Source organism: Xyrauchen texanus, chromosome 15 (assembly GCF_025860055.1).
Source record: "Xyrauchen texanus isolate HMW12.3.18 chromosome 15, RBS_HiC_50CHRs, whole genome shotgun sequence".
Lineage (NCBI taxonomy): Eukaryota > Metazoa > Chordata > Actinopteri > Cypriniformes > Catostomidae > Xyrauchen > Xyrauchen texanus.
The window spans coordinates 13,234,528-13,259,356 of record NC_068290.1 but is presented as its reverse complement, the minus strand read 5'-3'; the positions used below and the strand labels follow the sequence as shown (position 1 = coordinate 13,259,356).

The window sequence follows — 24,829 nt, the reverse complement described above, 5'->3', positions numbered from 1 at the left end:
TTTAGCCAATCACACTGAGCTTTTAATCCACCAATCGTAACATGCCTTGCTGAACCATAGTTACTCCCCGTTATTCTATGAGAACAACGGGGAGAAATGTCTGATATATTTGGCTATTTTAACAATAAAATACATGACGAAAAGCTGTTGTGCAGTTTTTTGCACTTCAGACAATGCCAGAAAACCCAGATCAGATTTTTTTTATCGCCTTTCAACCATATAGAAGACTAAAGAAGAGTGCTGTGGCTTCAAGCTCTTGAGTTATACAGTTCAGGGGTCTCAAGACAGAAGTTTACATTTATGATTTTTACATTAATGATTCTACAACATTTAACTGCTTTGTTTACATCATCAACTTATTCATTTGATATCTTTAAATATGATCATTAAAGTGTTTTGACCACACATTAAGGATATTTTTAAGTTATTCTTATTTATATTATGTAAATCAGTACATAGTCCTACTTCTATATTTCAAATGTCAGATGGAGCTCTAGAGAGATAGAGATGAGAGATGTAACAGGTGTTTAAGGATGAAGTTGTCTGCTTAAAGCATCTCTCTTCACCCAGCATCTGAGTAGTTCAGTGGTTCACAAAGCATTTTTTGCTGTTTCTGTTTAGGGGTGCATCGATTGATCGGCCACCACTCCAAATCTGACAATCTTTGTCTTAAGTCTGTGATCAGCCGATCGTGCCTAGAATCAGGGCTGATCTTTTGCAGCACGCAGGGAATCACACATACACACAAGCTCTCACTCTACTTCATTGTTTATAAATGGGAGTAAATAGTTTAGCTTGTTTGCAGAGCAATGAAATTTTGCATGTAAAAATGAACAGGTTGAAGTTAAGCAAAATGTTAAGACCGCGTGCTGCTCATTGCGTGCTCACTCTAAATTGAACATGTTTTTTTGTGAATTGTGCTGTGCATTTATGAACTGTATTTTCAGCGCCCTCAAGAAAAACAAATTGGCCAAACGGGAAAATGTATCGGCCGATATTGATAACCACTAGTATTGTGCCGATATCGATAACAAAGGTGGTTGAAAAGACAGATAACCGATTAATCTGTCTATAATTTTTAGAATGTTAAAAGGTTAAAAAAGTTGCAACCATAATCTCAATGATAACAAGACAATATTAAGATTTGGTGTGTAACGTGAGACTTTTAACCATAAACAAGCCAGAAATACATGTACTACACTATTGGCAACTATCTCCGTTGATTTTTGTCTTTAAACAATAGTTCCAAAAAGCTACTATCGGCAACGATTAATCGGTAAAATTGATTTATCAGTCTACCTCTAGTATTTATCTGTTTTGCTTTGCACAATTTATATCAAAGTTTGGATTGGATAAATCCCCTGTGTAGCAGTAATAATCTTATTCCTCTTAATAACAAATATGCCGGATGTACATCTTCCTATGTACCAACATTTCAAAGTAGGATTGTGATGTTGGTTTCGTTATAGAGATCTAGCTACCTAAGTGTGGTCACAACATTCATGTCAGTCATTTGACAGCAGACGCTGTGTTTTCTGATGTGGCCACGGCGTGCAAAGAATGTTAAACATTCCTCTCTGAATGCGTGTCTTCTGTTCAGCTGAGAAACAAACGAGCAAAAGATAGAGGAAGGAACAGTGTGTCAGGATTCAGGGCTCATGCCTGCATACAGATGGAATCATGTCAGGTGTCCTATCCCATGTAGCACTCATGTAAATCGCAGTGCTCAGACATGGAGTGCTTACAGAAAGAGAGTTTCCCTTTCCCCTGCATGTGCATCAGAATATGACAGAGGACAACTTCACCGAACGCACTGCCATCATCTCTGTTACAATAAAGACTTTGCAGGATTTAAATAGGAAAATGGTGGACATCTTGGATTGAATTTTTTACAAAATCTGTAACGATGCATTCTTAGAATGTCTCATCCATGCAGGATGTATGCAATGCTCAGTTATAATGCGGCCATAGTGAGGTATGTATATGACAGCGTAACATTGCTGTAAGCCAATTGGAACGGTCTTTGCATCTGGAGCGCACCTATGATGCCCCAAAGAATAGTTCACCCTAAAATGAAAATTCTGCCATCATCGACTCTACCTTCTTTCACTGTCATTGTATGGGGGAAAAAAATGCTAACTAAGTTTAGGAACAGAGCTATTTTTTCTAAGCACTGAAGAATCTGGAAGAGCCTTTTTTTTAAATACCTAAGCCACATTCTTTGTCATTTTCTCTCTTAGGTGGTAAGCTTATCCTTTAAAAAAACAAGTAAAGAAATTAATTCAAATAACCAAATACAGCTTGGCAAATTTTAGATACATAAGAATCTGCCTAACAACATAATCAGCAAAATGATATATGAATGCAATGATCTTGTCCCACTTAAAATACTGTATGACAAGCTGGATTCTAGCAAAAGGTACAACACTAAAGCTGATCCTTTCTCTGTACAAGCAAGCTCTCAAGGTGTTAGACAGAAAATCCAATGTTCTTGGCAAGACATTCTTAGCTGTGAAAATCTTATAAAATACACTGACGCCTGCCTGATGTGTAAGATCCTGAATAGTCAGGCTCCCCCACAACATAGTACTTTCATTAAGCAAAAAAACGTAAACAACAGATCTACAAGATCTGCTGGGGTTTGTGTAATCCCTCACATGTTCAGTTCCTTCAGTCAATCATGCTTTTCTGTAAGAGCATCTGAATTGTGTAACATTTTACCAACTGAAATAAGAAACTGTACATCTTACCATACCTTCACGTTTTGTTGTGTTTGAATTGTTTGCATGAATACAAGTGCAGAAATGGTGATGTAGTTGCTGTATTATTGTACTAATTAGGGCTGGGACGACGCGTCGACGTAATCGATGACGTCGACGCAAAAAATACGTCGACGCAAAATATGCGCGTCGATTCGTCAGACCAAAACAAAGATGGCGGCGCCGGAGAGTAGAAGCAAAACGAGTGGCTCCTCAGACTACCAGAAGTGCAAGGCGGCACGCACTCGTTCATCTAAAGTGTGGGAATTCTTTAATTTAAAAGGAAAAAATTATGTGATATGTCGTCTTTGCAAAATGGAGATGGCTTTCCATTCTAGCACCACGGCAATGCACCAGCACTAGGGCTGGGATGACGTCGACGCAAAAATTACGTCGACGCAAAATATGCGCGTCGAATTGTCAGACCCAAAACAAAGATGGCGGCGCTGGCGCCAACACGAGTGGCTCCTCAGACTATCAGAAGTGCAAGGCGGCATGCACTCGTTCCTCTAAAGTATGGGAATTATTTAATTTAAAAGGAAAAAATTCCGTGATATGTCATCTTTGCAAAATGGAGATGGCCTTCCATTCTAGCGCCACCCGGGAGCAGCTGCAGATGACAGAGCACCGTAAGTTTTTTTTCAACTCCCCACTTTGCACTTCGATGTTGGAGTAGGCTATAATACGTTGTCGACACCTAAAGTTTTAAGCTTATAGCTATTAATAATAAGCTTATAGCTATGAATGTCAGTGAAAAATACATAGAGGACACTGACAACGCGCTGACAGACAGGACCAAGCAGGTAACATTTAATAAAGTCTCAACTTTCAAATTTGGTCATTCAAAGAAAATTAAACCATAAATAGGCCTACTATTTTGTGGCTCTTTAATGTGTCGTGACAGATTGCCTCAGTTAAAGCTGCTCGTGAACCGATCATCTTTTCCTTGGTTAATTTATAGCATCAAATAGGCTAAACATGAATGTAGCCTACATCAGAAGGACTGTTGTTTTAACCGCGGAAAGACGTCAGTACAGTAGCCTACAATCCATTATTCAAATTCAAATCCACCGACGTTAATCTTCTCTCTCCTGACTACTTTGTCGGACAAAAATGGTGTAAAATGGCGTATTATGATTGATTGATCAGATCGCCAGTCAATCAAACTCCCGGCAAATGTTTATACACCCCTACCCCCGATGAAACAGGTATTACCGGTGTTGTCACAAGTCGATTAATCGAATCGAAATCGAATCGGACTGAAAAAATGAATCGTTAGATTAATCGATGCATCGAAAAAATAATCGCTAGATTAATCGTTTAAAAAATAATCGTTTATCCCAGCCCTAGTACTAATGTATTTGCTGCTTTTTTGCATGGCTTGTGTTTCTGTCTTTACAAATCTTGTTAGCTGACTTTTAAGGCTTTTTGTCTCTGTAAAGGTTATCACTTTATTGGTTCTCATATCATCTTGCCAAAGGACTGCAGTTGAAAAATAGCCAGTCGGCTAATACTGGCACATTTACAGAAATGTTCATTAATGTGTGTTATCCTAATAAATAAAGTAAAGTATAGCACAGGAAGCCTGGGAATGCAATCATGGACTTTCCTGTTTGTCACTCTTTCCCCTAATTCTCTCTCTCTCTCTGTTAGAATCTCATGTTTTGACATCTTTACGTGTCTTAATTTCTGTCTGAAACCACTGTACTCCACTTTAGACTCCCCGTTTGTTGTCAAAGGCAGGATTTACAATCTGGTTCTTCTGAAAGAACTCGAAGTGAGACGATCATATCATGCAGCAGTCAGACTAATCACAGTCAGCTGATTTGTAATGTCAGAGCTGGTATGATGCAACTAAATGCCACTGACCTGAGTTTCAAGTGCATTGTTGTCATTCATGCAGGCTTTATACTGTACTTTGTTTGAATTTTTAAGGCACTTTATTGTTTAGGGTAGAAGGAGAATAGAGAGCAAAGTAAAAGATAGAGAGGGGTAATGGGATCTTCACATGAAGCAGGCTGGATTGAAACATGTGTTAATTGATCATAAATACAAATTCTGTCATGATTTATAGACACTCATGTTGTTCTAAATCAGTATAACTTTCTTTCATCTGTGGAACTTGAAGAAAGTTGTCACAGTTGTTTCTATACAATGAAACTGAATGGGAACTGAGACTGTAACTACCTAACATTCTGCTTAACATCTTTTGTGTTCCATTTGGATTTGGAACAACAGGAGGGCGAGTATATAATTATTAAAGCTTTATTGCAGACACAGGTCCATATACCACTTACATACATACATAAATACATACAAATTTCCATATTAGCCTATAGGATATACAGGCTATTGCACCAGTGTCGTCTTAACCTAGAGGTGTATCTATAACAGCTTTTCAGCGGACTGACTAGGGCTTCAATTATATGGTTCACTGACCTGTCCAGGCGACACATAAAACTAAACATCAGTTGTCTTAAAAGTGCCTCACAAGATGGCACTCTAGTAGACACAAACAAATGACTGGAACTATGCCACCTAGGGACACGAAGCAGCAACCTCATTGCATCATTGTATGCAACCTTGAGTCTCTGCATACTCTTTTTCTTATAGTTAGACCACAATTGAGCAGTGTATAGCGGTGTGATGTAGGTTCTAAACAGAGAGCACTTCACAAAGTCAGAACACAAAGAAAACCTCCTTATAAGCATGTTAGCTTGAGAGTAGATTTTACATCGCTGACGATATAGGTCTTTGTCATCTGTCCAGTCATTGGATATGACATGACCTAAATATTTAATTTCCTCACACACAGCAAGAGGACTATCTGCCAAATAAAATGTTGGGAAAATTGATTTCCTGTCCTCATCGCTTCTAACTATCATTATGTGGCTTTTCTTAGCATTATATTTTATGTCATGATCAAGGCCATACTGAGAGCACACATTCAGCATTTCCTGCAGCCCAGCACTAAATGGACAAAGCAGGACCAGATCGTCAGCATACATAAGATGATTAACAATAGTGTTGCCCACAAGACAGCCAGTTTTCAACTGGTTTGAGAATTCATCCATATAAAAATTAAATAAAAAAGGAGCCATGATACCTCCTTGTCGCACACCATTACTAACATGAAAAGGAGTGGATACAACATTGTCCCATTTATCCAGAAACGTTTGTTGGGCATACCAAAACATTAAAATTCTCACTAAAAATTTAGGGGCACCTCTGTCTAACAATTTTACAAACAACCGTTCATGATTAATCCTATCAAATGCCTGTGACGCATCAATAAAACATAGGAACATAGATTTATTCAAGCTTTTGTACCTGGACACAATCTCTTTAAGAGCATAGATACACAGGTCAGTTCCATGTTTTCTTTTGAATCCAAACTGATTGTCGGAAGTAAGGACATACATTTCTAGCTTGGTTAACAGTATCCTCTCCAGTACTTTAGACAAGATACTTGCTATTGCAATAGGTCGATAATTGTCAATACTGTTGAACTTACCAGCCTTATCTTTAAGCACCGGCAGTAACATTACAGACATAATAGCATTTGGCAGGACAGAATGACGGAATGACAGAATTTTAACTTTTAGGTGAACCATCTCTTGAAGCACAAGACTCTTTACACGAGCACATGCACTACCCACTGTGCCAACTCTTTTTTTGACTTTAGTGCACATTAGAAAGACTCGATGAAGCACAAAGCAAAAACGTCAATAAGATCTAAAGGGGATGCGTTTTAGATGCACGAACAGAAGATAAAATCAATTTTGGATATTACAGTAATGGATTTATTGGAACGCTCTAATGGATATGTCAAACTTTAGAATGATGCTGACTTTACAGCCTCAGATCGGTATTTGATAGTTGTTATTTTTGGTCTATCACGATACTTTATATCGCACAACCTTAGTGCAGACAGACAGCATACTGGATGTTAAGTAATTCACTAAATAGGGAGCAAGGGTGTATCCTATGTCTTTCCTATGCAGCGAAGTGCATTCACACTTCAAATCTGACCAAAAGTTCAGTTTCAGGTTGCAGATGATGTTTGGACCACTCAACATGTTTGGCAGACATGGGATAATGATAATCCATACATATATTCAGAATTTTAGAATTAAAATGTTTATTTTAACATGATTGGCAGTGATTTGATGATGCTGACCATTTACTTTTAATCAGAATTATGTATTTATCTTTATAGAAAATCAGCTGTAATGTATATAACTAATAATAATAATATTTAACACATTGCTCTAGACTCCAGGGGGGACTGCTAGCATAGTGATAGAGCAGGAAGTTATGAATGGCCTCCATCCCTGAACACCAACAATGACTTTCATCTGTCTGAAGTGCTGCCCCATAGAGACGCCTTGTCACTTCCTGTGAAGCTCTTCATTTGGAAGGACCATGGAAGGGCATTGTGCTAGCTATAGACTGAAGGGACCTTCTGCTGGGTTCAAACCACCCGCTCCTATCTTATCTCATTGAGGCTGTGGTTTTGAAAGGGACGGTGGCATTTATCAATGAAAGTGGTCACTGAATGGCAGACATCCTTGTTCTGACAGTGAATGTTTGAGAAAATTGGTTGATAGTAGCTTCTAAAGGCATATTCACACCAAGGGATTGTAGAGGAAAATTGAAAAAAAGAAAATGAAATAGGCCCTTTCTATAATACAGTAATACTCTATCCAGAGTGAAAAGAAATGGTCCTAGGTGTAAAATACTGTATATACCTGTAAATATGTCTACATACATATCTTTGTACATATACAGTATGCCAGGCAGAAGTCTTTGGTTGCTGCAATGCAGCTCGCTGTTGTTCCTGTTTCTCTCATATTCATTATTATAGGCTGTTATTAAAACATGTCTTAATCAAAATATAATGCCTAGTATTTTGTCATTATATTAAGACTTGCTTGCCAACTAAATGAAAGAATGCTCAGAAATGTTCTCCGCTCTTCCTTCAGGTTACCATAATTATCTTAAGTGTGCACCACTGTTTCAAACCGCGGTTGGCTTGAATGGAGATGTCATAACCATGACATTTTTAATACACTGTGTTAAGTTGAAAGTAGTCCATTTTCAATGAGTCTGGGGAGGGGCCGGGGAGGGTGGAGGTTATTAGGCCTCAAATGAGATGTCATCCTCCACCAGTTTTCTGTGGTTTTCTCATTTTAGGGTAAAGTAATCAAATTATTTCTATTAATATTTCTTGAAAAAGAAGGACTGAACATTTTAGAAATATTTTATGTATACAACCCAGATCTGTGTGGCTTTTTTAATGCTAAATGCCTTTTTTCATATCATGTCAGATGTTCTAATACTATTTTTAGCTCGACATAAATAATGCAGTGCATGGCAGCATTTTCTTGGTTTGTCTCTGAACAACTTACAATGCCAGTACCTAAATTCAGTTAAATGGATTAGAAAGTAAAACCTTGCCATAGGCAGACTTCAGGGTTAAAGTTGGAAGACCCCATCAATTTTTTTATGGTTTTAATCCATGTGTAATAGTGTTAAGGCCAACTATATGCTAGTGAACCCTTAAAGTTGACCAAATAAGCTTTTTAGCAGATTTTGCATTTTAAATGTAGTTGTTCTCTTTGGGAAAATTGGACCAAAAATATCAGTGACTAATGTTGCACTACATGGATCTCTCTAGAGAGAACAAATGCTCTCTAGAATAAGAATGTTCATCCCCCTGCAACTGCATATTTAAAATAAAATCCCTTCAGTACATGAGGTTCCACCTAAACTTACTGTTTCAATAGGAAATACGTCAAGACAGAAATGAAAACGTCACTCATCAGGTAATTTCATGTGGTCTTAAAATTGTAAGTTCAAACTTCCAAATATTAGTCGCTCTAAAACTTACAAACACCCCACATTCAGGATCATACTGGCTAATCCAATTGCCCCAGGGGAAAAAAAAGTCCACCATTGATTGTTTTTTTTTGTTTTGTTTTTGTTAGGATGACTCTTCTGCCTCATGGCATCTGAATAGACATGTTGATATGGAGACAACACTACTGTCCCTCTGAGGATTCAGAATGAGCTTTATTGCCATGTATGCTTACACACACAAGGAATTTGTCATGGTGACAGAAGCTTCCAGTGCAAAGAAAATGCAACCATATATACATGCATACAAACACATACATTTAAACATATACACATATAGTGACATAAAAATAAAAAATAGATATAGCAGATAATTAAAAAGAGAAATATACAATAGAGCAATAATGTTGCACGGATATTTAATATACAGATATACAGTTATGTGCAGGTGATGCAATGAATTGAAGAAGAGGTAGGATATGTTAAAAAAATATAAATTACATATAGATATAAGTGTGAATTGATGGATTAAATTTTGCACATGGTTGTATTGACTAAAAGGAAAGTATTTGGGGGCAGTTTTAACTGTTCACGAGGTGGATGGCCTGAGGGGAAAAAAACAGTTCCTGTGCCTGGCTGTTCTTATCACCGTGAGACTGTCAATCCGTGCATCTTATCACGTGGCTTGTTGAGTGTGTCCATGTACAAATCTCCACATGCCCCACCGTGAGCGAGAACCACATTATGGCAACCACGAGGAGGTTAACCCAAAATGTTTAGGTTAACTTGACTCTACCCACCCTAGCCAACGAGCCAATTGGAGCTTAGGGGCCTGACTGGAATCACTCAGCATGCCCTGGACATTTCACATACTTAAAATAATGTAGTGATCCTAACTGACCTTAGACAGGTAATGTTTTCTTTGATTAAATATCAGGAATTGTGAAAAACTGAGTTTAAATGTATTTGGCTAAGGTGTATGTAAACTTCTTCAACTGAAAATCACCTAATTTTCACGTACATCCATATACAGTAGGGGTTCTAAACCAGGGTGGTACCGCCCCCCAGGTGGAGGTCAAAGGATGCAAGGAGGTACTGAGAGTAAAGTAGTAGAGAGGGGGGCGTTAGGTTACAAATGGGAGGCTTTATCAGTCATAATCAAATCTATCGTCAAGTTCCTCTTCATTAAAAACATTTATCTAGACTTTGAGTATATCAGTTGGTTCTCAGTTATACAGGTTCATCTGATTTAGAAGTCCAGCGACCAGTGGTGAATTCTCAGGGCCAGCAAAACCTTCTCTGCTGGCCTAACATGCCAAATAAATAAATATTTATTCTCAATCACCTTTTTGCCTATGTATTTTGAATCGTTATACACTAATTATTCTACAAACAAATAGATAGAAAAAAAAAGTTTATCCAGTCAGAATTTATTCCTTGATGCTTATAAGCAAAGCTGTCACAACTGTTTCACAAATCTCATGCCCGAAGACGAAGCAGCGTGTGAGTCTGAGCTCCATCCCCTCAGGCCTTCAGAATTTCTTCAGAATCCCTCAATAGTGCAACTGAATGAGCAACTAAAGTAAAATTGTCAGATTTATCAGCCAATCAGATTGATTTATTTGTTCTTGGTGGGTGTGATCTTTAGGATCTATCCCGGTCGAGGCCTTCTAGCTGGCCTTGAGTGATGCAATCACGCTTTAAGTGATGTATGTTATTCAAGAGCGAAAAGCATAAGATCAAGCTGTCTGACGAGTCGGCTGTCATCACTGCTGGTATTGCCATTGAGAAAGAGATCCTTATGGGTTTAAAAACATGAGATGTTCTGCATGACTGTGTGATTGCTTAATTTATTAAACAGGAAATGAGGACTGATTTTGACTTAAAGCTAATTGGTGAGTGCTTTTTGCATTGTTATAGCAACATCAGGAGTTTTCTAATTGTAAATTATGCTGCTTGAGCATTCAGTGTCGCATAAAGTTTTGAAAACTAGTGCTGTGTTCCATTCAACTCGTAAAGTCGGATTTTACAACTTCCTACTAGGAAAAGTGCAATGAAATGCATCTAAGTCAGAATTACAACTTGTAGCCTCATGCAGAAATTCTCAACTCCCATTTCGCCGTGATGCAGGTGCATGATGCCACACAAACAAGTCGACACTCAGGGAGATATACAAAGTAAGAGATAAACATTCACTTTATTAAGTAATATCTATACATTTGTTTGTTTCCACATTACATGATATTAAAACTTGTTTAACAAACACCTGCAGAAGCAGGTGTATATGGTAAATTATAATCTCTTTTGATAATCGTACACCTGAAGCACAAATGCTAGCGCTACAGCATTGTTTATCAGTTGGGTTGCTAGGAGACATCTTTAAAGAGAGTAAAATGCCTGCTAAGCTAACGGGAGCATTGCAGTTCAGAATATCATGGAAAGGAATGCATTTATGGTCAGAGATATCAAATAGGAATATCCCACATCCAACATGAATGGAATGCAGCATAACCGTGTACACTGACGAAATAAAATGTATTGCAAGCAATATTTTTCCAGGTATTATAGACTCCTTGGTAGATTCATATGAAAAATCATGATATTTGAATGTCTGTTCGGGAGAAGTTCATTTCACAAAACAGTCAGGCTGCAATTAAAATTAGGCTTGCTTGAGCATTAAGTGTCGTTTCAAGTTCTGGCTTTCGTGCGTGGATGTGTTTTTAAAATGTCAATTGGTATTACTAGTTAGCTGCGACATAATGTATGGTGCCCAAAGGCATAGGGTAGCCCTCTACATTGCGAGTAAATCACTCGTATATGCGAGTACATTTCACACTATGTGACCAAAACACATCTGTTATTAGCCACTGGCAAGTGATAGAGTTGTGTAGTGTCGAAGCACCGAGGACCTTTTACTGAATAAAAAGCAGTTGATTAAGAAGCTGGATTCAGCCTTGTCTTTCCCTACATGCTGTCTCATGATCGCGCAGAAAGAAGCAATTGTGTCTCATTCAGTTGAGCTCTGAGCATCCCAGGGCACCATGGATGTGTGTGTGTGTGTGTGTGTGTGTGTGTGTGTGTGTGTGTGTGTGTATATGTATATATATATATATATATATATATATATATATATATATATATATATATATATATATATATATATAGAATTTTTACAGTGCATCCGGAAAGTATTCACAGCGCTTCACTTTTTCCACATTTTGTTATGTTAAAGCCTCATTCCCAAATTGATTAAATTAATTATTTTCCTCAAAATTCTACAAACAATACCCCATAATGACAACTTGAAAGAAGTTTGTTTGAAATCTTTGCAAATTTATTAAAAATAAAAAACGAGAAAAAAATGTTACATGTACATTATATTCACAGCCTTTGCCATGACACTCAAAACTGAGCTCAGGTGCATCCTGTTTCCACTGATCATCCTTGAGATGTTGGATGTTGAAAAGAAGCTTTGTCATGAGTTGTGCTAAATAATATTTGATTATTATATATTTTTTTAAATGCTGTGAAACATTTTTATTTTAAAATGATTCATATTTGAAAAACTTGTATCCACAAAATCAAAGTCATGTGGTGCAACCAACATGTATTGTGGGTGGAAATGTTGATGTCATGTGACAAAAAATCATAAAAGAGGATCCCTTTAGACCCACAAGACTTCATATCATTAAATATAATTTTTTTGACATTTTAATAAAAAGGCACATTTTGTTCAGGTCAATTGGTGCAACCATGAAAAACGTATCGAAATTCTTGACTTAAACTCATGACATCGGCATATCTGTGAATATTCTTGCTTTAGTGATTTTACATTTAAAATTGTATTAATTTATTAAAAAATTAAAACTTGAATAAAAAACAATTTATAAATTCAAATTGCACTCAAAATGATTATCCAAAAATTATATATATATATATATATATATATATATATATATATATATATATATATATATATATTGTATTCGCTCTAAACATGCAAGAGAAAAATTACTTACACAAATGAAGACATAAAAACAATTATAAATGTAAAAATAATAACTATAATAATGATAATAATCACTAAAATATAAATCATGGTTCGAGGTGAACTTGTTTTTGTATTATTATTTTATAGAGTTTGTATTATTTTACAGGCTGCAGAGTTGTGCTCACAATGAACTGATCTGTGGAAATAAAGGACCTCCTGAATTGAGATGTCTGATGTCATTTGCAGCACGCATGGATGATACTGTTCTGGCAAAAAACAAAAAAAAACAAAGAGTGAGAACCTTTTAGATGTGCGTGTTCCACGAGACTGCACACCTCCGTATCAGCGTATTATATGCGCATAGATGCTTTTCTGTCATCTGTTCTTAATAATATTATAAAGTGTGTTTCTTCAAGCGTGTGTCTGTGTCTATTGACAAATTATTTGTAATGTTAATTTGATAATAATAGCCTAATAATAATAATAATAATAATGAGAATAATTTAATACATTCATGGGGAAAGAGCCAAATATCATCTTGACATCATCAAAGGCATCAGCTATTGGTGATCACTCTGACCATCGTCGATCCCGAGATCATCGCACCCTTATGTGCATTTCTCTCAATAAATTAACAAAATGTTCAGACAGTCTCTTGCTGGTTTTTCCGACACATTCAGATTCATTACTGCTCATTATTACGGTTTATTATTTCTCTGTTATGTATAACTGTGTTAGCAATGTTACTTATAACATTCTTTGTCAGCCCTGGAACTCAAACCATTTTCTGATGCCCCCAATAATTTAAGTAATTAAATTAATATCATAAACCTGCGACTAGTCGACTAATGGCTTAAACTAACAACTAGTAGTCCACTAGGAAAATCTTTGGTCAGGGGCAGCCCTAGATATATTGGTTGACCACTACTTTTGATGTCTGACTTCGTAAAAAGTAGGATATTTTCATATATGCTTGACTGAACTTATTTTTAATTGGTAATGTGACAGAGGAGCACATCTTTGAGCTCATTTGCTGTAATAGTGTTTGTAATGTTTGCCACAATCAAATTGGACTTTAACTCAGGTCATTCTCTTATCAGTAAAAAACTAGGTGATTAGCACTCTAACCTTCTCCCTGTTTTGCACACACTTGTCTGGTATGACATCATGGTTTTAAAGGTGTACTCTTCGCATTAAAAAAAGCTTTATTACTTAAAGTAATAGGAATTTTTTAATAAATGTATAAAATCATGAACACACAGGAAATGAAGACTCCAGTCATATCAGTAACCATAGAAAAGCTGTTTTATTCTACATAGAGAGGGTCCCCTCATGGGGTCTCTCCATGTTTGGATCACATGACTAGCTGAATACTGCCTGCTTAATCTTAGTAACCAACCTTGAAATTCTGTTAGATTCCGTAGATTTTTGTCTTACAGTTTTTTAATAGTCTGAAGTGAACAGACCCTAAGGGCACATCCATGCTAATATATTTTCTGTTTGTTTCCACCTTACAACCACACTGGAATGGTGTTTGCCCTCCACTCAAAATGGAGACTTTAAGAAACGGAATTGATTAAGCAATGACGTTAATAAATGGAAAACGTCTCGGGTTATGACTATAACCCTTGTTCCCTGAGAAGGGAACGAGACACTGCGTCGTTGAAAACGACTCTTTGGGGAACGCTCCTTAGCGTGCGCCTCTGAATTATGAATGAAACTATTCCAATCTTGATTGGTGTTGCGTCATGACGTAACATGTGACGGCATAACCGGATGCATAAAAGTGACGCCGGTACACACACACATTAGCCTAGCGATGAAGCAAGCCGCTCTCAGGCATTGAGGGCGTGGCAGGACGACGCAGTGTCTCGTTCCTTCTCAGGGAACAAGGGTTATAGTCATAACCCGAGGCGTTCCCTTCCGAGGGAACTCGCGACTGCGTCGTTGAAATCGACTCTTTGGGGAACAAATGCCCACTAGGCCACGCGCCGAAAAAAGGCCTGCCCTAGAGTGAAACTGAACTCAGGCACTCAACTAGGGCGAGAGCACACGTGCGCCAGGCGTACTAGGGAGGTGCAGACTATAAAACCTGATGAAAGTGTGCTGGGGTAGCCCAACCAGCTGCCTCACAGATCTCCTGGAGGGCACTCCCGATAAGAGAGCCCTAGAGGACGCCATGCCTCTAGTTGAATGAGCCCTTATGGCCAAAGGTGAAGGCAAATTAGCACCTGTAGGCCGAGATAATAGCCTGAACAATCCAATTACTAATGGTTTGTTTCAAGGCAGGAGCCCCTTCTTAGGTGACCCAAAACACACTAACAGTTGGTCCGACCTCCTCCAAGAAGAGGACCTCTCGAGGTAAATGCCCAAAGCTCTGACAGGGCAGAGCAAATGGAGCCTCTCTTCTTCTGCCGACACATGAGGTGGAGGATGAAAAGCCTGCAGGACCGTGGGCCGTGCCGCGTTAGAAGGCACCTTAGGCACATAGCCAGGTCTCGGTGCAGAATGGCTTTAACTCCGCCAGGGTCAAACTCCAAGCAAGCTGGTGTTACTGCCAGGGCTTGAAGATCTCCCACCCTCTTTAGAGAGGTAATAGCTAAGAGAAAAGCCATCTTGAACGTCAGGTCCTTGGTGAAGCCGACTGAAGGGGTCCGAAGGGGGCCAGGGATAACCCTTCAAGAACCACCGCCAGGTCCCAGGCAGGAACCCTGGACCTGGTTGTCGGTCTCATCCTCCATGTACCACGGAGAAAACGAATGACCAGCTGGTGCCTCCCCAGAGGCCCATCACTCAGTGGTGCATGGAAAGCCGAAATGGCAGCCACGTACACCTTAAGTGTGGAAGGGAGAGACCACAGAGAAAGCGGTTTTGAAGAAACTCCAGAACTGAAGCCACCGGGCAGTTAACTGGATCTAATTCATGTTCTCTACACCAAGTGGAGAACACATTCCACTTGAGGCCATATAATCTCCTAGTAGACGGAGCCCTAGAGCCAAGTATGGTTTCAACCACCCCGCTGATAGACCAGCATTTAGGTACTGAACCCCCTCAGGGGCCAGACCCACAGTTTCCACAGCTCTGGGCGAGGGTGGAAAACTGTGCCCCCTGCCTGAGACAACAGATCCCTCCTCAGAGGAATCTGCCGTGGCGGAGCTATCAGGAGTGAAATTATGTCTGAGAACCATACTCGGGCCGGCCACATCGGAGCAACCAAAAGTAGACTGATGCCCTCTTGGCGGACCCTTTCCAGGACTCCGGGAGCAGAGCGATCGGGGAAATGCGTACAGGCGAGGCCTCGGCCAGGCCTGTACCATGGCATCCAACCCCAGTTGGGCTGGATGTGAGAGGAAGAACCAAAGTGGACAGTGGGACGTCCCTCGAGACGCGGATAGATCCACTTCCGATGGTCCAAATTTGTCCCCTATCGACTTCACCACCTCTGGATGAAGTCTCCATTCCCCGGCCTCAGCCCCTGCCTCGACAGGATGTCTGCTCCCTGATTCTGAACCCCGGAACATACATTGCTCTGATAGACAGTATTTTCCCTTGGGACCAAAGAATTATCTGATGCGCCAGTCTGCACAGAGGCGCGATCCGAGTCCCCCTTGTTGGTTCAGATAATCTACCACTGATGTATTGTCCGAGCGTACTAGGACATGGTAACCTTAGATGTCTGGAAGGAAGCTCCTCAGAGCCCTGAACACAGCCAACATCTCTAGACAGTTTATGTGCCAAGAATGATGATGGTCCTGCCACAGACCCCTGGCAAAGCGGCCGTCCATGACCGCGCCCAGCCAGTGAGGGAGGCGTCTGTCAAAGCGGTTTTCGGCGACATGGCGCTCCCAACACTGGCCCTAGGGACAGGAACCAAGGTTTCTTCCATATTAGCAGAGAACGAAGGCATCTGCGCGTTACTCTGATTATACTGAAATGATTCCCCTTGGGAAAACCCCTTGGCTTTCAGCCACCACTGGAGGGGCCTCATGTGTAGAAGGCCCAAAGGTATAATGTTGGATGCCGCTGCCATGAGGCCCAGCAGTCTTTGAAACTGCTTTACAGTGATGGCCTGGCCTAGTTTTAACCCGGACACCATCGCCAGAACGGACTCGATACGTGCAGGAGACATGCGTGCCTGCATCGTAACCGAAGTCCCACACAACACCCAGAAGCGTTGTGCACTGGGATGGTTGTAACACACTCTTTTTGTGTTGAGTCTCAACCCCAAACTTCGAATGTGGCCAAGGGCGACATCTCGATGCCGAACCGCCATTTCTCGAGACTGGGCCAGAATGAGCCAGTCATTGATAAAATTCAGTATCGCGGATGCCCTGAAGTCTCAGAGGAGCAGGAGCTGCATCCATACATTTGGTGAATGTGCGGGGAGAGAGTGCTAGGCCGAGCGGAAGAACCCGATATTGGTAAGCTTAGCCCCGAGCGAACCTCAGGAACCTCCTGTGACATGGAAGGATGGGTACATGAAAATAGGCGTCTTTTAGATCTATCGTGACAAACCAGTCCTCGGATCTGATCTGACTCACGATGACAGGAATGGTAAGCATTTTGAACCTGAACCTCCTCAAAGGCCGGTTCAAAACTCTGAGATCTAAAATCAGCCTCAACCCCCATCCTTTTTGGAACTATAAAGTACCGGCTGTAAAGACCGGACTCCTGTCTGAATGAGGAACACGTTCTATGGCCTCCTTCAGCAGCAGAGATTGCACTTCTTGTTCCATCACCTGAGCCTGCTCCGGAACCACTGTAGTCTGCACCACCCCAGAGAATTTGGGGGGGGGGCGGTGCCCGAACTGCAGTCTGTACCCTGATTTTATTATATGCAGGACCCATGCAGATATGTTGGGAAGATGATTCCATGCCTCTACAAAATCTACTAAGGGAACCAGCCTCTCGAGGCTGGTCTCGGGTGTTTTTCGAGCACTGTTCTCGACTTCCTGAAGCGAGATACCGGCAGGATTTAGTCGATACGGTTTCTGTGACCACCATTGATGCTTGTTTTTTATTTTTTGACTGGAAATTGATGTGGCCCGAAGCGTCAGAGACGGCGGGAACCGACACCGATTTCCTGAGGACTCCACTGCGAGAGCAACCTCGGTTGCTCTGCAGCGAGGGGACAGCCCTCCGAGGTTCTACCACCTCGGTAGGACCTCTTTCCGAAGCTTCAACTAAGAGAACCAGCCTCTCGAGGCTGGTCTCGGTGTTTTTCGAGCACTGTTCCCGACTTCCTGAAGCGGAAACCGGCAGGATTTATTCGATCACGGTTCTTGTGACCACAATTGATGCTTGTTGGGTTTTTTTTATTATTTATTTATTTTTTGACACCGAACGGCACGGTGTGCGTTAGCTGGAAATTGATGTGGCCCGAGCGTCAGAGACGGCGGAAACCAACACCGATTGTGTGCGGCCATGTAAGCCCTACTTATTAAAGCAGATGTATCTCTGCAGGGCTTACTAGGCAGCGCGGGGTTTTAGCCCATATCCCGTGCCCCCAAAACATCGTCTGTAATCAAACACTGGGGCTGGAGATACGGGACGAATGCGGTTTACCCCACGATCTCGTTTTAGATATCTTTGTGGAGATCGGGAAAAGCGGCAAACCCGGCGCTGAGGTTGTGATCTGTGCCGCAGGAAACGCACGTCTAATTTGCTTTCAACTTGCGTTCCCTGCTCATTTTGTGGCCAGCTGATATTCAGTCTGGCCACGCACGCGTCACAACCTCAATCAGCTCCTCATAAGCTTGGCCAAAAACTGGCGTGCTTGGCTCACGGTCGTCCGCGATCGATGCTGAGCATATCCACTTCCTCGGAAGCAGTGAGCTCAAGCAACGGGACCTGATCATGGGCAGAAGAAGCGCGACGCGGGCTTCTGCACCACTCACAGTAGGCTCAGGATCCTCAAGCGAAGAATGAGAACGTGCCGCAGCAGTCTCATTCTCATCTGCAAAATCCCGCTGCGAACCCCACGATTTCAATCGCCACGCTGCCTCAACAGATGCGGGACCAAAACCGTGGGGAACGCGAGCCTGACCGTGCTCATCAAAGCACGCCAACCGGGAGCGCAGCACTCTCATGAGTAGTGCTTCACAACTTTCACAGGCAGATCCCTCGAGAGCTGCCTGTGCGTGCTGCGCTCCCAAACAGTTCACACATAAAGCGTACGTGTCCCTACACGTAATGAAATGAGGGCAGGGGTGCACGCACTTCTTGAACTGTTCGGTGGCCATAATATTTTTAAATCAGACAAACAACACTAAATAAGACAAACAATTTCAACATAGAGCGCTTGCTGAAGAGCGAAAGCTAATGTGTGTGTGTACCGGCGTCACTTTTATGCATCCGGTTATGCCGTCACATGTTACGTCATGACGCAACACCAATCAAGATTGGAATAGTTTCATTCATAATTCAGAGGCGCACGCTAAGGAGCGTTCCCCAAAGAGTCGTTTTCAACGACGCAGTGCGAGTTCCCTCGGAAGGGAACTGAGTTTTCAACCAAAAACGTATTTGTGTGGATATGGCCAAAGAAACTCCTCTGCTCTTGGTCAAGTTAACCCAAAACAGTCCTTTTTATGCAGGGCTTCCTTAAAACCGATTAGTCGCCTAACCGTTCAGACAATCCACTGACTAGTTGATTTTGAAAATATATATTTTTCCACATCCCTAGGCTCAAAATCATTCAAGCCAGATTTCTTTTCATTAGAAGAAACTGAATGCTCATGAGAATGCAGACAGTTATTGAGGTTTTACCCTCAATAGTTGTCTCTAGGCATGATTCTAGCTTTAGTCATAAATAGTCTGTTAAGGATCATTTGTGCAAATCAAACAAATCAATCTGGATTTAATCTCTTCAGAATGCAACTGTGAAATGACTCTTCTGTGTAATTACACATTTAGTTGGTTACAGTAAACAACTACGCTCAAGTGTTTGCTGTAGTTTTGGAATGAAGATTGACTGGTCTTTGTCTCTGCAGCAGTGGCTGACTATTATTTCTTCTATCTTAGATCCCCCTGCTGTTCCAGAGGACAATCCCAACGATCCCAGCACAGAGGAAGTCAGCACCCCCTCAAAAACAGTATCAGGTATTAAAGCCAGCACACCTAAAAAGGTGGACATTGAAAGGAAGTCAACAATGCCAACACAGCCAGACGTCATTACAAAGTCCCCTGCAACACCCACTCCAAAATCAAGTGGGAGCCCTCAATCCAAGAAAGGTTGGTGTTACAATGCATCTCTAGGACTAGGTGCCATCTGTTGTAGGAAATTGAAATATTTACTTGTGTGAATTTTTTTTATTTAATTTGTGCTTCTGATGGTAGATGGTTTTAAATGGTTTCTAGCTGGTTGAAGATACACATGTGTGTGTGTGGTCATTAGCTGCTCCAAGCTAGTTCAGGTGGTTAAACAACTGGATTACCAGATGCTGGGGCTTTGGTCGACTTGGTTTGAGCAGGCTGACAACCTTGGCTTAGCTGGTGGTGACCTGGTTGAGCTGGTTAACAATGTTCCAACAATCATCCATGTGATTATCTAATCAGCCAATCACATGGCTGCAGTGCATAAATTCATGCAGATACGGTACAGAAGCTTCACTTAATGTTCACATCAACCATCAGAATGGGGAGGAGAAAAAAAAAATTAATCTCCATTGCATGATTGCTGGTCCAAGATGGGCGGGTTTGAGTATTTCTGTCACAACTGATCTCCTGGGATTTTCATGCACAACAGTCTCTAGAATTTACTCCGAATAGTGCCTGTGAGGAGGAGTAGGGCGTGGCTGGGCGTGATTGATCAGCTGATTCATCTGGTTATCCAGCCAAGAGTGAGCTCTTTTTGTTGTCAATACACTATTCCCACAAATGCTAAATACAGTAACTAGGCCTACGCCAACAGTGAAACTGAGAAAAATGCATTTACATTTTTTTTATTGTCCAACCAAATGTGGATTTTCACACTTCTGAATATAGTTGGGTCAAATGTGCCTGTCACAGCACAGACTCGGTGTTACTGTGGTTTTCCTTTAAAGGGCAGTATTGTTGTTTGAATAATATGCCATATTTACCAATTTCATACATAAAATATGTAAAAATGTTTTGTCGGCTAACTTATGCTAGGTAAAAAATAAAATGTGCTTCTTGTGGTAATATCTCAATTAAATTGTTTGCTCTTTTTTTATAAATATAAAATATTATTTAATATGACCGAATTAACCTGATTACACTAGGTTACAGAAATGAATCAACAAAGTATTATAGTAACAGTATGATAGATCCTCAATTTTTTTTTTAATATTGGTTAGCCTATATACAGTGAGGAAAATAAGTATTTGAACACCCTGCTATTTTGCAAGTTCTCCCACTTGGAAATTATGGAGGGGTCTGAAATTGTCATCGTAGGTGCATGTCCACTGTGAGAGACATAATCTAAAAAAAAAAATCCAGAAATCACAATGTATGATTTTTTAACTATTTATTTATATGATACAGCTGCAAATAAGTATTTGAACACCTGTCTATCAGCTAGAATTCTGACCCTCAAAGACCTGTTAGTCTGCCTTTAAAATGTCCACCTCCACTCCATTTATTATCCTAAATTAGATGCACCTGTTTGAGGTCATTAGGTGCATAAAGACACCTGTCCACCCCATACAATCAGTAAGAATCCAACTACTAACATGGCCAAGACCAAAGAGCTGTCCAAAGACACTAGAGACAAAATTGTACACCTCCACAAGGCTGGAAAGTGCTACGGGGAAATTGCCAAGCAGCTTGGTGAAAAAAGGTACACTGTTGGAGCAATCATTAGAAAATGGAAGAAGCTAAACATGACTGTCAATCTCCCTCGGACTGGGGCTCCATGCAAGATCTCACCTCGTGGGGTCTCAATGATCCTAAGAAAGGTGAGAAATCAGCCCAGAACTACACGGGAGGAGCTGGTCAGTGACCTGAAAAGAGCTGGGACCACCGTTTCCAAGGTTACTGTTGGTAATACACTAAGACGTCATCGTTTGAAATCATGCATGGCACGGAAGGTTCCCCTGCTTAAACCAGCACATGTCAAGGCCCGTCTTAAGTTTGCCAATGACCATTTGGATGATCCAGAGGAGTCATGGGAGAAAGTCATGTGGTCAGATGAGACCAAAATAGAACTTTTTGGTCATAATTCCACTAACTGTGTTTGGAGGAAGAAGAATGATGAGTACCATCCCAAGAACACCATCCCTACTGTGAAGCATGGGGGTGGTAGCATCATGCTTTGGGGGTGTTTTTCTGCACATGGGACAGGGCTGACTGCACTGTATTAAGGAGAGGATGACCGGGGCCATGTATTGCGAGATTTTGGGGAACAATCTCCTTCCCTCAGTTAGAGCATTGAAGATGGGTCGAGGCTGGGTCTTCCAACATGACAATGACCCGAAGCACACAGCCAGGATAACCAAGGAGTGGCTCTGTAAGAAGCATACCAAGGTTCTGGCGTGGCCTAGCCAGTCTCCAGACCTAAACCCAATAGAGAATCTTTGGAGGGAGCTCAAACTCCGTGTTTCTCAGCGACAGCCCAGAAACCTGACTGATCTAGAGAAGATCTGTGTGGAGGAGTGGGCCAAAATCCCTCCTGCAGTGTGTGCAAACCTGGTGAAAAACTACAGGAAACGTTTGACCTCTGTAATTGCAAACAAAGGCTACTGTACCAAATATTAACATTGATTTTCTCAGGTGTTCAAATACTTATTTGCAGCTGTATCATACAAATAAATAGTTAAAAAATCATACATTGTGATTTCTGGATTTTTTTTTTAGATTATGTCTCTCACAGTGGACATGCACCTACGATGACAATTTCAGACCCCTCCATGATTTCTAAGTGGGAGAACTTGCAAAATAGCAGGGTGTTCAAATACTTATTTTCCTCACTGTAGTATGTATTCCTTATGATTAAATGTAAAGCCTTAAAGTAAATTAAATTAGTAAATTCCATGCACTACCTTTTGGTTTACCCTAATATTGGTTATTAAAGCAGGATGAAGTTGATTCTGGGTTTTATTAATATAAAAAAAACCTATATAGAAAATTCGGCATGCATGCGGTGACATTTTGTCTAATCTGGCCATCGAACTAAAACGAGTGCAAGTATGCTATAGATAGCCTACAACTTGGTCAAAATGTTCTGTTCTTATGCTAAATATTGCCCCTTATTTCTGAAATGATTGCTACACCTTTGATAAGGTGGCCTACTTCTGAAAACGAGCTGGTTCTGCTGTGGCTGAATAGCCATTTATACTGTGTTATTGTGTCAGATACTGTCTGTGCAGAACAAACAGATTCCTTAAATTGAATCAGACTTCAAAACTATAATTATGTGCAATTATGATTTGCTGACATATTTGAAAGGGGAAAGTCTAGGGTTGTCCCCGACCAAAGATTTTCCTAGTGGACTAGTAGTCGTTAGTTTAAGCCATTAGTCGACTAGTCGCAGGTTTATGATATTAATTTAATTACTTAAATATATTTTTGGGGGGGCATCAGAAAATGGTTTGAGTTCCAGGGATGAGAAAGAATGTTATAAGTAACATTGCTAACACAGTTGTACATTACAGAGAAATACTAAACCATAATAATGAGCCTTAAAAATATAAATTTTACAAGCGCACGCACGAAGCGAGCCGCAGTAACACCAGCAAAAGCTGTAATGATTCTGAATGTGTCAGAAAAACCAGCAAGAGACTGTCTGAACATTTTGTTAATTTATAGAGAGAAATGCATATTAGGGTTGTGCCGACAGACGATGATCTCAGAGATCGACGAAGGTCAGAGTGATCACCAATCAAAGATGCCTTTGATGATGTCAAGACGATATTTGGCTCTTTCCCCATGAATGTATTAAATTATTATCATTATTATTATTAAGCTATTATTATTATCAAATTAACATTACAAATAATTTCCTGTAGACACACAGACATGTGCTAGGAGATTCATACTTTATTATATTATTAAAGACAGATGACCGAAAAGAGTCTATGTGCATATATGTTTGTTTGGAGGAGTGCAGTCTCGTGGAACACGCGCACCTTAAAGGTTCTCACTTTTTCTTTGTTTCTGAAAGAACCGTATCTTCCATGAGTGCTGCAAATGACCTTAGACATCTCAGCTCAGGAGGTGTTTTGAGTTCAGTTTGCTTTATTTCTACAGGTCAGTTTATTGTGAGCACAACTCTGCAGCCTGTAAAATAATACAAACTATATAAATAATAATACAAAAACAAGTTCATCTCGAACCATGATTTATATTGAAGTGATTGTTCATTGTCATGTTTAGACGGATACTTTCTTAATGGTAAATGGAAAGGTGGTTATTTATATATATGATTTTTTTTTATCACTTCGTTATTTGATTTGCTTTTTCATTTCGTTTGGAGAGCAATTTGAATTTAGAAATGTATTTCATATAAGTTTGTTATTTTTTTAAATAAATTAAATTTTCAATGCAAAATCACTAAAGCAAGAATATTCTCTGATCCCTCGGAGTTGGCGATGTAATTGGTATTGCGAGATTTGTATCAGTTGTATGTTACAAGTTAATAGACTTTCTCATACTATCATTTCTGCTCAGCTCATCTTATCCAAAAAGTATATTACTGCTGTCAAGCACCAGTTGACCTGATCCTCTTGTAAAACTGCACACTCTGTTCCACAGAACATTGTACTCCATCAATCCTGGGCCAATGCTGGCTTACTCATAGCAATTATATGAAAGGTGGTAGACTTGAAAGTTGAGTCACATCTTTCCTTTTTCTCACCTAGCCAGTTGCAGTTTACCTTTATCCTCATTATCTAGAAAATAAACTTTAAATTGTAAAACGAGTACAGCTTGTAAACTGCTTCTGCTGTCAGCATACAAAATAATATTGTAGAATTTACGACTTTAATGTCAAGCATTTTAACTTACAGGTCTGTTGGTGATGGCAGTGTAATAAAAATAGACATACCATATATCACAAAACATTATTTTACATTTTTAACAGCTTTCTAGCATATTATTTTGACCAGAGATGAAGCTTGTATTCAATGCATAAAAATAACTAGAGCACCAGATACAGGGATTTTCGGTTCATCAAATGTGTGTTTTTCAGAGCTCTGGGAGATGGTAAGGGTAACAATCCCTTTCTGGGTCAATATGCTGCTTTTTCTGTCTCTGTCCAATGACT

The 24,829-nt window shown here is 40.2% G+C and overlaps 1 protein-coding gene across 4 annotated transcripts in view; it reads left to right on the top strand.

Moving 5' to 3' along the window:
• LOC127655661 (MAP7 domain-containing protein 1-like) overlaps positions 1 to 24,829 on the top strand; it is a 64,284-nt gene that overhangs the window by 7,333 nt on the left and 32,122 nt on the right. For all 4 annotated transcript variants that reach the window (XM_052143578.1, XM_052143576.1, XM_052143577.1 and 1 more), the window contains exon 2: positions 19,630 to 19,839. In XM_052143578.1, coding sequence (XP_051999538.1) covers positions 19,630 to 19,839 — 210 coding nt within the window. The remainder of the gene's footprint in view (positions 1 to 19,629; positions 19,840 to 24,829) is intronic.